The sequence below is a fragment of the Alligator sinensis genome, unplaced genomic scaffold, assembly GCF_000455745.1.
Source record: "Alligator sinensis unplaced genomic scaffold, ASM45574v1 scaffold611_2, whole genome shotgun sequence".
Taxonomy (NCBI): Eukaryota; Metazoa; Chordata; order Crocodylia; family Alligatoridae; genus Alligator; species Alligator sinensis.
The window spans coordinates 4,695,099-4,710,054 of NW_005841869.1; the positions used below are offsets into that span (position 1 = coordinate 4,695,099).

The 14,956-nt window shown below is 47.1% G+C and overlaps 1 protein-coding gene across 1 annotated transcript in view; it reads left to right on the forward strand.

Annotated features, from left to right (window-relative positions):
- Window positions 1-14,956, forward strand: part of RALGPS1 (Ral GEF with PH domain and SH3 binding motif 1) — a 203,037-nt gene that overhangs the window by 171,194 nt on the left and 16,887 nt on the right. The window contains exon 12 of the mRNA XM_025194588.1: window positions 14,886-14,950. Coding sequence (XP_025050373.1) covers window positions 14,886-14,950 — 65 coding nt within the window. The remainder of the gene's footprint in view (window positions 1-14,885; window positions 14,951-14,956) is intronic.

Sequence of the window (14,956 nt, forward strand, 5' to 3'; positions counted from 1 at the left end):
ACCCACAGCCCTACCACTTGTACAGTATTGTTGGATGTGATCTGAGGAAACAGTTCATACTAAAACAATGCACCTTTTTAAAAGTAGATGAAAGGGCAAAAGCAGCTGTTAAAATAATGTCTAAGTTTTGCATGGACATGCAAAGACTGGTTTTGTGTTTATAAGGATTTGTTTTACTTCGTTAAAATGTACAACTGAGCCCTTTTGTCCTGTGTGATTTCATTTCGTACATTTAACGTGGGTGGGTGTTTTTATTGTGTTGAGGTTTTTTTTCTTTCTGGCTTCTGCTTCGACATTGCTCACATGCAAAGGCCTCCGCGAGGGCTCTGGGTCGGCGTGCCGTTACGGTGACTCGGGAAACGCATCCTCCTTTCATGCTGTCATTTGAGCCTGGCTGCAGACTCAGTAAAACAAGAGACGCGGCCCTTATAAGTACCGTGCAAACCCAGCGTGGGTGCCCTCCCGTTTTATTTCATGCGGGCTGTTAGAGCTGGAATGCCAGGGAGAGAAATTGTTCCTTAAAAAAACGTCCAAACCTAGAAATGCTGAACCATGCTGAGTCTAGCAGATAGCATGTGTGATCCTGCTGTGAGCTTAGCAATGGCACGTGGGTTTGGATTGCCCCTATACGTGCCGCAGGCTAGCACCATTTCAAGCAGGACCCAGCATGATGATGGGGCTCCAGGTCTGGGGAGCCTTCCTACTGCTGCATTCAGCTGCTAGTATTTCCTTCAGTAATTGGTACTGCAAGGTCCCTTCCAGCCTCACAGTCTATGAATGAATCTATGAACAAGGACTTTTGAGGGACTCGCAACCTGCTGTGTTTCTTGCTCAGCTGGACAGTTCTGATGTGTTGCTAGACAGACAGTATTTTGTAACGTCCACATCAAATTTTCAGCGACCTGCATTTTTGTGATTATAAAGTGCTGTAAAAGTGACGTCAGCTTGCTTTACTGAAGACTAAATGAATGTAATAATTTGGGTGAGTAGGCAAATGGAGACAGACAAAGCATATGTAAAGGTATACGCTCCTGGCACAACCTGTTTCCACACCATGTCACTGGGAGGTAGCACAACAAGGTGAACCAGGCTGGAGATGGGGAAAGAGCAAACGGCTCTCCCGTGAAGGGCTGGGACTCTGTTGGCCCACAACAAGCTCAGCAGAGCTGTGGCTAGAAGGGGCCGAGGTGTGGAAAGACATTTAGGAGGTTGTTCGGGGAGGGAGTAGCAGCTGCTGCAAGGGAAGTCTCACACCAATGGCTTCCCACACGCAGTCCACATTCATGAGTGAACTGCCAGTGTACTGCATGGGGAGTAGTCGCCTTCAGAATTACAGGTCTTCGCTCCTTCTGCTAAAGGAGGCTCTGTCCGGATCGTGTGTTGCATTACTGATGCCTTTGCTCCCTTTTCCGGCCTCCAGCTGCTAGATGCTAAGGTGATCGACCCTAACCGTCTTTCTCGTGGAGGGCAAAGGTGCCGTCACACAGACCAGTTCAGTTTCACGGAGGAAACCTGGAGAAAACGGGTCACCTGCATGCGGTAGCCAGCCACTGCTCTGAAGAATCTCTATTCTAATTTGATTTCCTTCCTGTGCCCCAAATAGCCACAGCAGCGTTGGATATTCCCCTCTAACGAACTGTTTTACCCGTTTTAAAAGCTGTGGTATTTTCTTTAAGTTTACACATGTGAGCAGTTGTGTAGATGAACGAGAACTCTTATTTCAAAATACTAACGAAAGACGTGGCTGAGTTGCGCTCTTTTTTTTTCCCTGTGCACAGGTTCAAAATAAGACACATGAATGTCACTCGCTGGAATGTTAATCCTGTTTGATTAAAGACGGCCCGGCCCCATCCCTAACTGTGTTGCCAGTCCTGCATCCTAAGGGATTCTGGCCTGAATAATAATAGTTTTCAATGGTCTCCAGCAATTGTATGTCAAGTCAGATTCTCCTTCTTTTGAATCCCAGTGCACCATGAGTGAAAGCTTTACAGCCAGGACTTCTTAATGATGAGAGCCAGTCCACATGTAGTTGAAGGCACCATGTTCCCACTGACCGTAATGTGGTTTCAAGGCCTTTAACTTCTTGCAGCAGATACTAGATGTTTCGTGGCTGAGCCACTTCAGTGCTAAACTCTGAGTGTGTTTATGAACCACCAATTTGCCAAACTTGCCAAAGTCTTGCGTTGTCATAATGATTGATTAAAAACTCTAAAAAATACCCAGGGATAGTGCTTTTCCATGTCCTTGATCTTAGATTCCTGGTTTGAACATGGTAGCAAGGTGCTGTCGCTCCACTTCCTGCACACTCTTCCTTTCTACTTTTTCCCTGCCCCTAAAAGAAAACTAGGGGTCATTTCAAGGAGGAGTGTGTTTTTGCTCTTAGTGGAATATCATCCCGTTGTGTGAGGCTCATTAAACACAGATCCCTTCTCCAGGATTCCTGTGTGCATAATATTGGAGAAAACCAGCTGTCCACTTTCCATAGATACAGCCAACCAGCCTTCCAGTAATTGGGAACACAAGGGGCAGATGTTTGGGTGAAGTGAGCTCTTACAACAGGGCAGTTTTTGCATTGTTGGCAGTGATGGTCCTGTTTCATTACTAAATGTATTTATACTTGTTAATAGTGGTTTTACAGGGAAGCGGCATGCCTTCCGAATGCTATAAGGAGGCTTGTCTGCTGCAAGTAGCTCCAGAACCTGGTGTCTTCCCAGCAGTTCAATTATGTGCGTTTCAGGAAGTCCTATGATTCATACAGCTTCCTTGGGATCATCTTAAGTCCATTAGTTCTGCCTGAAAATCGGGAAGGCATGGTTTATAAAAGAGAGCGAGCTGGATAGTTTAGAAAATGCTGGCCTTTCACCTTCTCCAGTATGGCGAGTGCTCTAGCTGTGAACATCTGTGCTGGCTAAGAGATGCCCAGCAGCAAAGGTGCAGCCAGCTGGCAGGCTGCTTGGGAAGGTGCAGTCTTCTTCCCCAGGTCCAAACAAGGTATTCGGGTTGACGTGTAGCAGGCACATTACAGCTCCTAGTATCTGAGACCCCTGGAACGAGCTCCCAAGTGCAGCATCCTACATCTGCTCTCAGGGCTAGCAGGCAGGGGCTGGGCATGGCCGGCCCGCGCGTGCACCCGGGCAGTACCAGGCTGGCCTGGCACAGGAGACTCGCGCAGAGAGGCTGCGGAGGCTGGCACAGCGGTTCTGCCACAGGGCTGCTCCACAGTGGTGCGTGCTTTTAGGCAGGGAGACCTGCCCTGTCTCAGCTCCGGGCAGAGGCAGAGCTGGCGCTGCTCGGGGGGTGGGGGTGGCAGCACTCGGCACGGCACGGCACAGCCCAGCCCAGGGAGTGGGCACAGACCTGTGCGGCAGCTCGCTGGGCTCCTGCTTTGCTGCGTGCACCTCGGGCTGTGCAGACAGCCTGCGCCCTGAGCCCCGGGCACGGGAGCTGTGCTGCCCGGTGACGCAGTCTGCAGGGCACTCCCAGCCCTCAGACTCAAAGGAAAGCAGCATTTTCCATGTAAACACTTTGCCTGACATTTAGTTTTGCATTTGTTTTACTGGTTGTCTCGGTAACTAATAAATAGTTTGGGCTGAGCATTAGCAGCCAATGACCGTGTAGGAAGGAGGATTGTCTGATCCCCCTGCAGGGCCTGTGGCTGCCTCCCAAGCCCGCTGTCTGCTCTCCTCGTGCTGCCTTTAAGGTGGCACTGGTTCAGCTTCTGTGATGACCTCTCACCACCTCCCTTTTCTTTCCCAAATGTTACGACCCGGCCAGGAGCCTTCGTCCTTGGTTGGAACGGGATTTCATGAACCTCCTGCGCAGCTCTCTGTTCCCTGCAGATCTTTAACACCCATTTGGCTGGTTTTGAATGTGATCAATAAATACATGGGCCTTAGGGTGCTTTTATCAATCCGTGCGTCTGATACTGAGAACTTGCTTGTTTTTGACATCTCTCTCGATGGGGCCCAAGCTTCCCCAAGCAGAGTTGCCAAATGGATTCTGCAGAGGCAGGCATAGCCAAAGCCGTGTCAGGGCCCCGCTGATTTTTAACCATTTTGTTGCGTGGAATTGGCTCCTCCCCATAAGCCAGGCTCATTTTCACTTGCTAGTTCATCCAACACGCAGCGTGGGAACTTGATGAATTTGTCAAGGCAAGGGGGCAAAAGATCTGATTCCCATCCCATGCTTGTTTGAGTCATAGTGACCACCTGGAAGAATTGTTTTTAGGAAGTTTATGCAAGTTTGGCTAATGCATGTCTTTGAACTCCAGATTAACAGCTTCCTGCCATCTCTGCTCTCATCGGCGACTGGTAAGGGGAGCATGGGGGGCACATCTCCCCCCCAAGATTAGCAGCTGCTGGCACTGCCTCTGGCTTCTGCCGCCAACGGTGGCTTTGGTGGGTATTCACCGCTCACCACCCCGCCACCAACGCTGCTGCCCACAAACTGCCCCCCCCCCAGTCTCAGGGGGCACCAGTCACCCATGTCTGCTCCCCTAGTGACTGCAGATATAGAGATACCCTTTCTTTACATTAAAATAGCTAGCTTGGGGGCTGGTAGCAAACTCTGCACAGCAGCACAATGCCCAGCCTGAGCACTGGAAACAAGATCCCCGTGTTTAGAAGAGCGGCCAGGACAAAGATGGATTAATTGTTGGAATCTTTGGAACTGAAATCGAAGGGTGGAAACATCACACCTGTGAGTCGAGGGGAACATTTCCCAGGGTGTCTGCAGCGCATGCGGGTGCGCTTGATCGGTCCGTGGTCCAGCTCGCAGGCAGCAGCAGCAAGACAGGCCTCAGTGGGAACTCCGCAAGGCTGAGCATATGCTCCTCCAACCGGTCAGTGCCACCATGTCCTTGTGCAAACGATCCTCCTCTTGCAGGCCGGTAGGTTGAATGCTGTCTGGAAGACACCCCAGAGGTCCGTTTCCTATTTTGTTTGACGTTTCTCATGTGAGCATCAGCGGGTTCAGTAAGGCCATTTCAGCAGGGAAGCCAGGCCTGATTTCCTCATCACGCTGGGAGACGTGTTCTCCATGGCGTGAACAGGGCTGCCCCTGCCTGTGTTGTGTTTGTCATGAGATCAGTAAGGGACAGTGCAGGACTGTGACATTTACTTTAATACATGGAAAAAAAACCTATTTTTCCTGGAATCTTGTGGGGAGGGGGCACGGGGGTTAATTACTTTACATTTCCTTCGGAGGGACTGCTTTTCATCTTAGTTAAGTGCATTAGAAAAGATTGGCCCAGTTTTAATGTCAGCAGTAAACAAAAATCTACAGTTCTTAGAGATTATTCTTTAAATTTCTGAGTTTAACTAGTATGAGTATAAATAATGCAAAGAGCCTATGGAAGGAGGACCATGCTGGAAATTATTGTGCCTCCATTCCAGAAGTTCTTGGCAAAGATCGTTTTTTGTAACTTAGTGCAAAATAGTCTTAGTACAAATTGATGCGATACGTGCAAGAGGTAAAAGGACGGTGGAGAAATTCCTAAATAGACCGTCTTATAATTTAATAAACATATGTGGAGGGAAATATATTCTGGAGTCATGAACATAAAAGAGATTCTAAATTATGGAATCTGGAAGTTGTCCTAAATGCCACATATTTGAAAGGAATTGAAGGCTAAAGTGAAGCAAAAGAACAGCATGTACCTCAAGTTTTTTCTTTTATAGGTTTTCTCTTTTTCCTTTTTTTTTTTTTTTTTTGCTTGGATAAGATAAATCAATTTTCTTTTGAGAGCAAAAACATGAAGGCTATTGACTTTGGGGAAGGAAATGCTTTCTCTACACTAATCATAACTTATCTTCTTTGGGATAGAATAAGAACATTACCAGACTTTCTTGAAGTGGCCTTCTGATTATTTCAGAAAGCTAACCCATGCATTTTGCTTGAAAATCTACCCAAGGCTATAGATAAGCAGAAGGATCACTTAGAAACAAAAAAGGGCCAACCAAACAGAACTAACTGTAGCAGGTAAAATCTGTCTGGAAATCAGGGAGGCTAAAAGCAACTGTTTAGGGAACAAAAAAAACCCAGTAACAAGACAGCCTTTGACTAGATTAGAAGCAGGAAGCATGTGATAAAATTGGATCCACTAGACTGCCTGTGAGAAAAGGGATCAGACAAGAAAGAGCAGAACTGCTCTTTCTGGGAAACTAAATTATTTGCATTGTGATGCTGGAAAGAGAGAGTTCAAGCCTATTCTGCTTCAGATGAAAACAAATTAAAAAGGTGAGGAACCACTGAAGTTTAGGATGTCAAAAGGGGAAGTATTATAGCAAACTGATATATTAATTGCATCATGACCTGCATCATGTAGTGTTTGTCACACTGTAAAGTTGAAGTAAGAGACTCGGCTCAGGTCCTGTGTATGGCAGTTGCTATCCCTAGAGGAAAAACAAATAGTAAGGAAAATTTCCAAATGATTCATGGCATTTCTTTTGTTCCTACTGTTCTTTTGCCGGATTTCCATTGATTGGAATAAGAGAGATCTCATGGGGAAAAGAACAATCATTCCTTTTTTGTTCCCTGTATAATGAGGACATCACATAACTTTAAGAAAAATATCACTGCCACCTGACTCGGATGTCAACAGAAGTCGTCTTCGCCCATCCTCTGTCACGGCTCCCTTACATGCTGCCTCTAGGATGAAGCAGGCAGTTCAGAAGAGCCTAACAAAATATGCCTTTTTAATCTACAGTTGATTGTGAATATTTGTTTTCATCTTGGTTTGGTCTGTTCAAAGACTAGGCATAACTTACTGGCCCTTTGGTTGTCATATGCTTTAGCAGGATTTAACAAATCCTGGAATAAGAAATACTTTTGGGAGGGATGGCAGGCTTCTTTCATTTGGTTTTTAATAACTTACCCTTGGCAACTTACCTTTTGTGCCATCTTTGACATTTTTCCATTTTAATAGATTTATGACTTGTAGCCTGCTTTGTAGCTGTTCCTTGATCCCTATTGGAGAGTTTTGCCTGTAGTCCATTGGCTTTTGCTGTAGTTGCAACTGTAGAGTCAATATTCACTGCCAAATTTTGCCTAGACCTGTGTGGCTTTGAATGTCAACACTAAGTTTTAGCAAACAGAGTTGGTACATACCAATTTTATTTCCTAAACACATGCTGAAAATGACAGTTGAGAGTTTCCTTCTTTTCCTAAAAACTTCATCACTGTTCCTCTTATTTCAGCATAGGGCTTATAGCTCACCTTTCGGACTTGCTATATGTATATTTTTTCTGGATTATTTGTGAATTTTAGGGAGGAAAAATAATGGACTACAGCTCCTTGTTTATGCTAGAGACCTTCAGTATTCGTACGTTCTAATAAAGGGTTGCAAAAGTAACATTCGTTTATAACATTTGAAAGATTATTCATGGAAAAATTATGCAAAGGAAAAACCAATGTGATCCTTTGGGATACTGAAGATACGTGTAAACTTTTCCAAATGTTCTTGCCACAGTCCTTTAAACAGCACTTATTGCATTTTACTGAGTTTGTCTCAAGCTCCCCAATGTAAACAGCTTTTTTAATAATGTTTTAATATTTTTATACTTTATTTTCTTGTACATGTCAGCATAGTCTTGACAGTGATGCTGAGAACTAATGAAAACCAAACTTGCCTTCCTCCTTGCCAGGTAACTGGAAAATCCTGCTAAAAGTGCTTTGTCCCCGTGAAAGGCGTAATGATGGAATAGCAATCATGGTAACAGTATGCACTAGGATGGGAGCCAAGGAGAACAAAGAGGAAACTTTTCAGTAGCAGATGACTTCATGTAAGGGGAACAAGGGGGAAAAATCACTTGGTCTCAACCAAAATTTAAGGGCAGGAATTTTGTGAGAAGCAGTGTTACACACCACCCTGGCAGACAGGAGCATGCAGCAAGCTGCTGTTGTGGGGCGCAGCATCCTAGCGCCGTGTCCTCTTCCCGTTTCCCTGGGTCAGAGTCGGCTGCTGCACGGGGCCCCCCGGGCCAGCGCGGACTTCCCAGAGTTCCCTGCGGCCTAAGCACAGCCGTTGTCAGAGCTCCTGCCTTGTCTATCTGTCATCCAGGGTAATGAGGTGCGTAGATCCAGACAAAAAAAGTGGAACTCTGTACAGTGTATGCATTTCCCTGCCTCAGTTTCCTTACCTCGCTGAGACATTACCTATGCGCAGGTCAGAGTCCTCTCAGGTGTCCCAGGTAATTGTGTTCCAAATCGCTCTTGCATGTGCAAACACCTACACGTGGTCCTGCCCCGTTGTGATCGTCCTGACTTCTTTCAACAGAAGCGCTCTAGTATTTTTCATAGTCAAAAAACAAGTGAAAGCTAAGAGCGGCATGTTCTGAGGTGGCTCGCGTCTAGCAAGGGCTATTGCGAGTCTGAACAGGTGGAGAAGCGCCGTTCTCTTGGGGCCAGTCAGCCCCTGAGCTGCCCTCGAGTCCCAGCTAAAAAATAACAATGTTACCTTTCCTTCTCAACAGATACAGATACAGATACACTCTTATCAGATGGAGCAGACTCCTAACTTCTGATTTCTAACATGCTTATCTAGTTTCTTGGCAGTTTTTCTTTCTTAAGGTATCATTCTAGGTTGTATTTAGCTTCAGTTTAGAGTTGATGCATTTTGTTCTTTGATTTGTGTTTTGGATATGTCCTAGACTTCTGCATGTTTCCAGTTCTGTTAAAAAGTTTACATTCAACAAGTCATATTGCTACTGGATATTCTTTGCTATTTTTAGCGGTACTAGCGGCCATGCAACATAGGCAAGTTTCTGGCTTTTGCTCTTCCTCGTAGAGGCACAAATAAATGTGCAAATTTTAATCCATTATCCATTTCTAAAATCTAGGCTCAGCATTCTCAAAAGCTTCTGTTAGGTTTGGTGCCTCTGGTTTCGGAAAGCAGAGGAAGTGCACCCTGACGAGTTTGGTTATTGTTTACACGCGCCTTCGTTACAGGTGTCGTCTCTTACCAGGCGGGGAATCTGGCCCTGCCGTGTTACTTTCAGTGGCTGCTTCCAGATAATCATCTTCGTATTACTTCTGTCAATAATTGTATTTGAATAGAGATCAGTAGTGTTAGCAGAGGGCTTCCCTGAAAACATTCCCTCTAAATAAAAGACAACACGAAACAGGGAGAGTTAATGTAACTTTTCCTGGCTTCATCGCTTCCATTACATTTAATGTATACATTGTGAATTACTGAAGAAATTCAAAACAGGTTTGTTATGGGCTATGTTTGAAAGTCTATCTTCTTGTATTTTCCTCTATACAGATGAAATACGAGGAGACAAGTCAATGTGCATTTGATTTTCAAGTGTTGCCTTTCTAGCCACTGTATAAAGGATGAGCAACGTGGCAGTGTGAACATGTGTACTTAGTGGGTTGATACCATGAGCTTTATTAGCTACAGTCAACACAAAAAAAGTAATATTTTCTAGTTTTGTTTTGTTTTTAAGCCTACTGAAACCACCTCTACTCAAAAAGGTTCTAAATTATCAATATAAATCCTACGGTCAGGAGAAGAGAAGGGATGCCTCTCCCATGTGGTTCCTGGACAGAGTCGCTGGTGAGATAGGCACAACTTTCTTTTATGCTTGATTTGGTCTAGTGGTGGTAAAAGGTGCTGGAGACAAAACCCTGCTTGTTCACAGAACATTTAGACAATAAACAGACATTGCATTTGTCCCTAGAGAAAGCTGTGTCCCGAGAGCATACAGATGTACACATCCCCTGCCCACTTCAAGTCCCTCTGAAGTATGCCAGATGGGATGTGTTAGTACTTTTTCCCAGGACATCCTGTTGTACGTCTGTACAGTTATTGCAGTTCATTCCAGGAGCAAGTCTGCTCGACTGTATGCTCCCGCTGGCAAAAGAGCAGCAGCAATGCAGCTTTGAAGGGCACTGCCTAAAATGACTGTGTCGCTCCTATTTTGATCGGGGTCAAACCCCAGGACAGTTGGTCCTAAGTCAGATGAGATGTCTGTCCATACCTTTACAGCTCACTCAACTGCCCAGACTTCCCCACCCCTCCCTGTCCTATTCCTAGGGTAAGTTGTTTCCTGTGCATTCAAGACCCACTCTACCGATGGTGCCCTTAGAGATGCCAACCATGATATGGTCATTTTGGGGGGAACAGGCATTAGACCATCATCTCGTTGCACAAGACCAATTAAACATCAACGCTGGTCACTCGCTATGAACCAGGTGGCCAAATTAAAACGGCTGCCTTAAAGTGAAGAGCTACATACCCATTTCCTAATCCCCATCACCTGCCATCATCCTCAGCTGTCATATGATTTCCAGAGATCTTAGGAAACTTGCCATAAATGTTGAAGTTCAGCTGAATGGCTGTACTGTGGCTACAACTAAATCTGTTCATGCTCAGAAAATAAAACGTACCTAGCTCCTCAGGTTGAAAGGGAAATGTATCAGATCTGTTTTTGTTAAATCCTACGGCAATAAACTACTACTGTGTTGTCACTTTGTACTTTAAGGTATGTTGAGGGGCAGATTTGCTGGACCATTTTGGCTTTTTCCAAATGTTCAGTAGGTACATCCCATATCATAACAATAGTGGGGTGGCTATAGATTCATAATATAAGAGTTGCTCTGTTGGTTATAGTTACAATAAGTAGCTCACTCCTTGTCCGGGCCCGTGCAGGGGAGAAGCACAGTTATTTGAAAGCATCCTCACCTGCTGAGCGGTCGCGCTCTCTCATGGGATCTTAGAAGATCAAGGCGGGAGGGGAGCTCGGGAGGCCGCATCTAGTCCAGCCCCTGCTCAAATTAGGACCAGTCCCAACGATATCATCCCAGCCAAGGCTCTGTCTACCCAGGTGGAGAGTGCACCACCTTTCTCAGGAGCCTGTTCCGGTGCTGTACTACCCTCCTCGTCAGAGAGTTTTTCCTAATATCCAACCTCAACTTCCCTTGCTGCAGCCTGAGCCCATTGCTCCTTGTCCTGTCACCTGCCCCCACTGAGACCAGCCCAGCTCCATCCTCTGTGCAGCCCCCCTGCAGGGAGGTGAAGGCTGCTGTTCAATCCCCCTCGGGCTTCTCTTCTCCAGACTCAGTCAGCCCAGGTCCCTCCTCCTCTCCTCACCAGTCAAGCGTCCCAGCCCCTGAGCCATTTTTGTTGCCCTCCGCTGGACTCTCTCCAACATGTCCACATCCTGTCTGTAGTGGGGGCCCACAGCTGGACACAGTGCTCCAGATGTGGCCTCCCCAGTGCTGATTAGAGGGGAAGAAACACTTCCCTTGACCTGCTGGCAGTGCTCCTACTAAGGCAGCCCAGATGCCATTAGCCTTCTTGTCAGCAAGGGCACACTGCTGGCTCGCCTTCAGCTTATTGTCCCCTGTAACCCCAGGTCCTTTTCTGTCGAGCCGCTGTTTAGCCAGGCAGTCTGCTGCCGGAGCTGGTGCGTGAGATGGTGTGCTTGCAGCGTGTTGTGGCTGGAAGCAGCAGGCAGCCTGTAATAAGCACAGAGAGAAGGTTTACCTAAAGAAGCCCTACCCCTTTTTCATTACAGAAATATTCACTTGTCTACGTGCATTGCCTTATCGCGTTTGTAGGCATTGAGTTCTGTTCTTCCCCACGTGCATGCGTTTCCATAAATGCAGAGAAGAATGATTATACCAGTATATCTGCACTGAAGTTCTGGTTTAGCACTCCAGTAACATTTGGGGACTTTGTACTGAGCTCCCTAATTCTAGTTTCAGCCATGTGTTATGGTTTCTTCAGCAGCACTCTGTGGTCTGTGTGCTCACACACTTGTGAGTATTTAATATAATCAGATGACAGGCATCAGATTTTCTCAGTGTGCTACCCAATTACTGGTACTAAAGAAAAGGTTGAATGAGTCTGCAGGTGACACCAGAAAAACTGAAAGAAAAAGCCCGTCACCAAACCTGCAGGGCAGCACAGGGACACGCCAGTAGGGATTTTGGTGCCTCACAGGCCATGGTTGTGACCTGAGAGAAGCTCTGTTAAGCTTAGAAATTATGCTGAGACATTTTTTCCACCCCCCACTTCAGTTTAATGTGCTTGTAACTTCAGAAAAGTTAGGGCTTCTCCTCTAGGGCTTCGAGTCTCTGTGCTGGGGCCCGGCCCAGGGAATAGAGCTATTGGAGAGGTGGGAAAGTTCAGCATTTTCAGGCATGTTATTATTTGCCAATAATTTGGAAACATCTGGTGGAAAGCACTGCAAATCTGTGTGTGCATGTGTGGACAGCTCTCTTGTGGAGCCATCCACAAGAGGGTGGAGGGAAATTTTCAAATCAGAAAGTTTTAAGCAATGCAGAGCCTCCTTTGGGACAATCTTGTTGGCTTCAGCTTTGACTGCAGGAAAGTCTGACAGAGCCTTCATGTGAAAGGCCGTAGCAAAACATACATGTGTTAGCAGCCTACCAGCCCTTGCCTGTCAGCCAACCATCTGTTCAAAGAGGTGTGAGCATGCTGACCTGTCCAGAACATGGCCCTGCTGTTACGTACTATGTACTTTATCTATTCCCATCTGTCCTCAACTACTGTGACACAGGAGGAACATGGGACCATGGCACTTTGGGAGCAGAGCAGGCATTCTCGGTCGTCTTGGAGCCCAAACCCATCAAGCTTTAGCTGAAATACTGCAGAACCTTCTACTCAGAAAGCTTGTTTCCTTCTACCTTTCTTACACGTGTGGTTGTGGGTGAAATTCTGGACGAAGAAATGATTAAAAATGCATTTTCTGGGATTTGCTTGATCTTTAAACAGAAGACCGTGATGTGCCAGAGTGCCTCACCCAACTGGGTGTTAAGTTCCTTCAGTTCTCAGGGACATGGCAAACAGGTTGTAGCGGGAGCAAATGCGAAGAGAAGGGATTTGGCTTGTACGAGAAAAGATAGAAAACAAAATCAGACAAAAGCAGATCTCTCGTTTGTGTTCACCCACTGGACATTGATCTAGATGGTCTGTCTGAAAGGTGTGTTCGTTTCCTCTCTGCTGTGTTCCATGTTTCTCCTTCTACGACGCTCCCTTGTCCGGAGGCACCTTCCTTTGGTCATTAAACCACAGAATCGAGCGTGGCCTGCAGCTGACATTACCCACTGAAGGGACAGTGTCCCTATTGCTGACAGGTTGCAGCCAATGCAGGTAGATCTACCAACAGCTGAGCTCATGGTGACATCTTCAAGTCTAAGTTTGGCATAACTTTAGGCTGCAGCCTGGAAAAGGGCAGGCAGGGGTTATGAGCGTGCCTTGTGCTCACGTGCCGTCTGTGCAGTGAGTCCTCTGGTCGGAGCAGGAGGGGTGCTGTGGGACAGGCTCTGCTCCTGGGCTCCATGGCACGGTGTGCGCCCTGCGGGGAGAGGAGCACTTCTGGGAGCAGGGAGGGCCGCGTGCCTGGGGTCCAGGAGCAGGGGGTGGGAGTCCTACCCCAGCCTGCCAGCTGCCCCTGCCCACCCCAGCACTTGCTCTTGCAGCAGCAGCAGGAGCCGTGCCATGTCCCTGCACCAGCTGCGCTGCAAGAGCAGTGCCGTGTGGCTGCAGGGGGCAGACGCCACAGGAGCGGGGCAGTTGTGGTGCCCCTCCTAAGTCAGTGCCCGGGGCTGGTGCTCCTCTCGCCCACCCCTAGGTATGCTACTGGCTGGGCTGAGGTAGAGGCAAGGCTGTTCCTGGTGCCAGCCTCTCTCCAAACCCGTCTCACAAGATGAGCAGTGTTTAAAGGATCTGCCCAGGTGGATTCCGATGGCTACTGACTATTCCCACTGTTCCCAGCCCGTGCATCGCATCTCACAGTCTTGTCCCTAAACCAGCAGCCACCCACTGAGGCACTAAGCTTTGGGTGTTTCTTTTTAGAGGGGAGGGAGGGAGTTGGTCAGCTGGGCATGGCTTTTCACATCCTTAAACCTCCATTGCTGCTGACCCCTTTGGGGCAGTTCTGGCAAAGGAGCGGGGAGCAAAGGGCTGTGGATGCTAAACTCTGCTCGTGTCCCCCAGGAGAGCTCTCTGGTGACCAGTGGGAAAGCTTGTCCTGTTGCTGCTCAAGCTGTGCTGGATCTGGGGACAAGCAGGGCTGTCACTGGCCTTGGTCACTAGTGTTAAAGCTCAACTAGACATTTCAAGAGTGAAGTATAACTGTTTACTTTGAAACAAATAACATGCTCAAGTGCACTGATGTACCTCCAATGGCATGAGAAGAAGCTGGGTGTTCCCCGCCGCCCAGCCAGGACTGCTTGCAGACAGGGCTTGGGAGCAGGGACAAGAGCAGCTTGACAAAGTCACTATGGCTTTCATGGACCCAGATAAAATCTGGGATATGAGAGAAAATAATTTGCAGTGAGACTTCCTCAAGCCCCAAAGCTTACGGATAATTGAGAAGCAACACATCTGTCTGGCTGTAAGCTGCATGAGAAGTCCCCACTTTCCCTGAGATGCTTATGCTATGAGTCAATATGAGCAAACTGTTTACAGTCAAACAGGGCTGTGAACCAAACTCGGAACATATGTTGTTAGACATTCCGGCTTGCACCCGAAGTACAAACTGCTGTAAGGCCGTACGTTTCATGTTTTGGCAAATCCAGCTGTTGTGAAGGGGCCAAGACATTTTGTGGGAGTTTGTCACTCAAAATATGTACAGGATTGTTTGAAAAATGATTTCCACTTCCATTTTGGTTTAATTGGATGGATCCTCAATGGAACTGGATGGTGCAGCCCCAGCAGGCAGAACTGCTATTTCATAATGCAGCTGCCTGACAAGGTCTGCAACTCCCAGGTTTAAGCAGTGGCTGCTTTACCATCTCCTCCCTTATTGCTGAGACTCTCTGGTAGGTCTTCAAGCCTTCTCCCAAGTAAACAAGCCAGGCCTGGACTTCCTGTTCTTTGCATCAGTTCAGTGTTCATTTATCTCTATTTTTAGGCCCATTAGAGGTGTCAGCAACCATGAGGTTCAACAGAAGACCAACTTGTCCTGATGCCTCTGTGGCACCC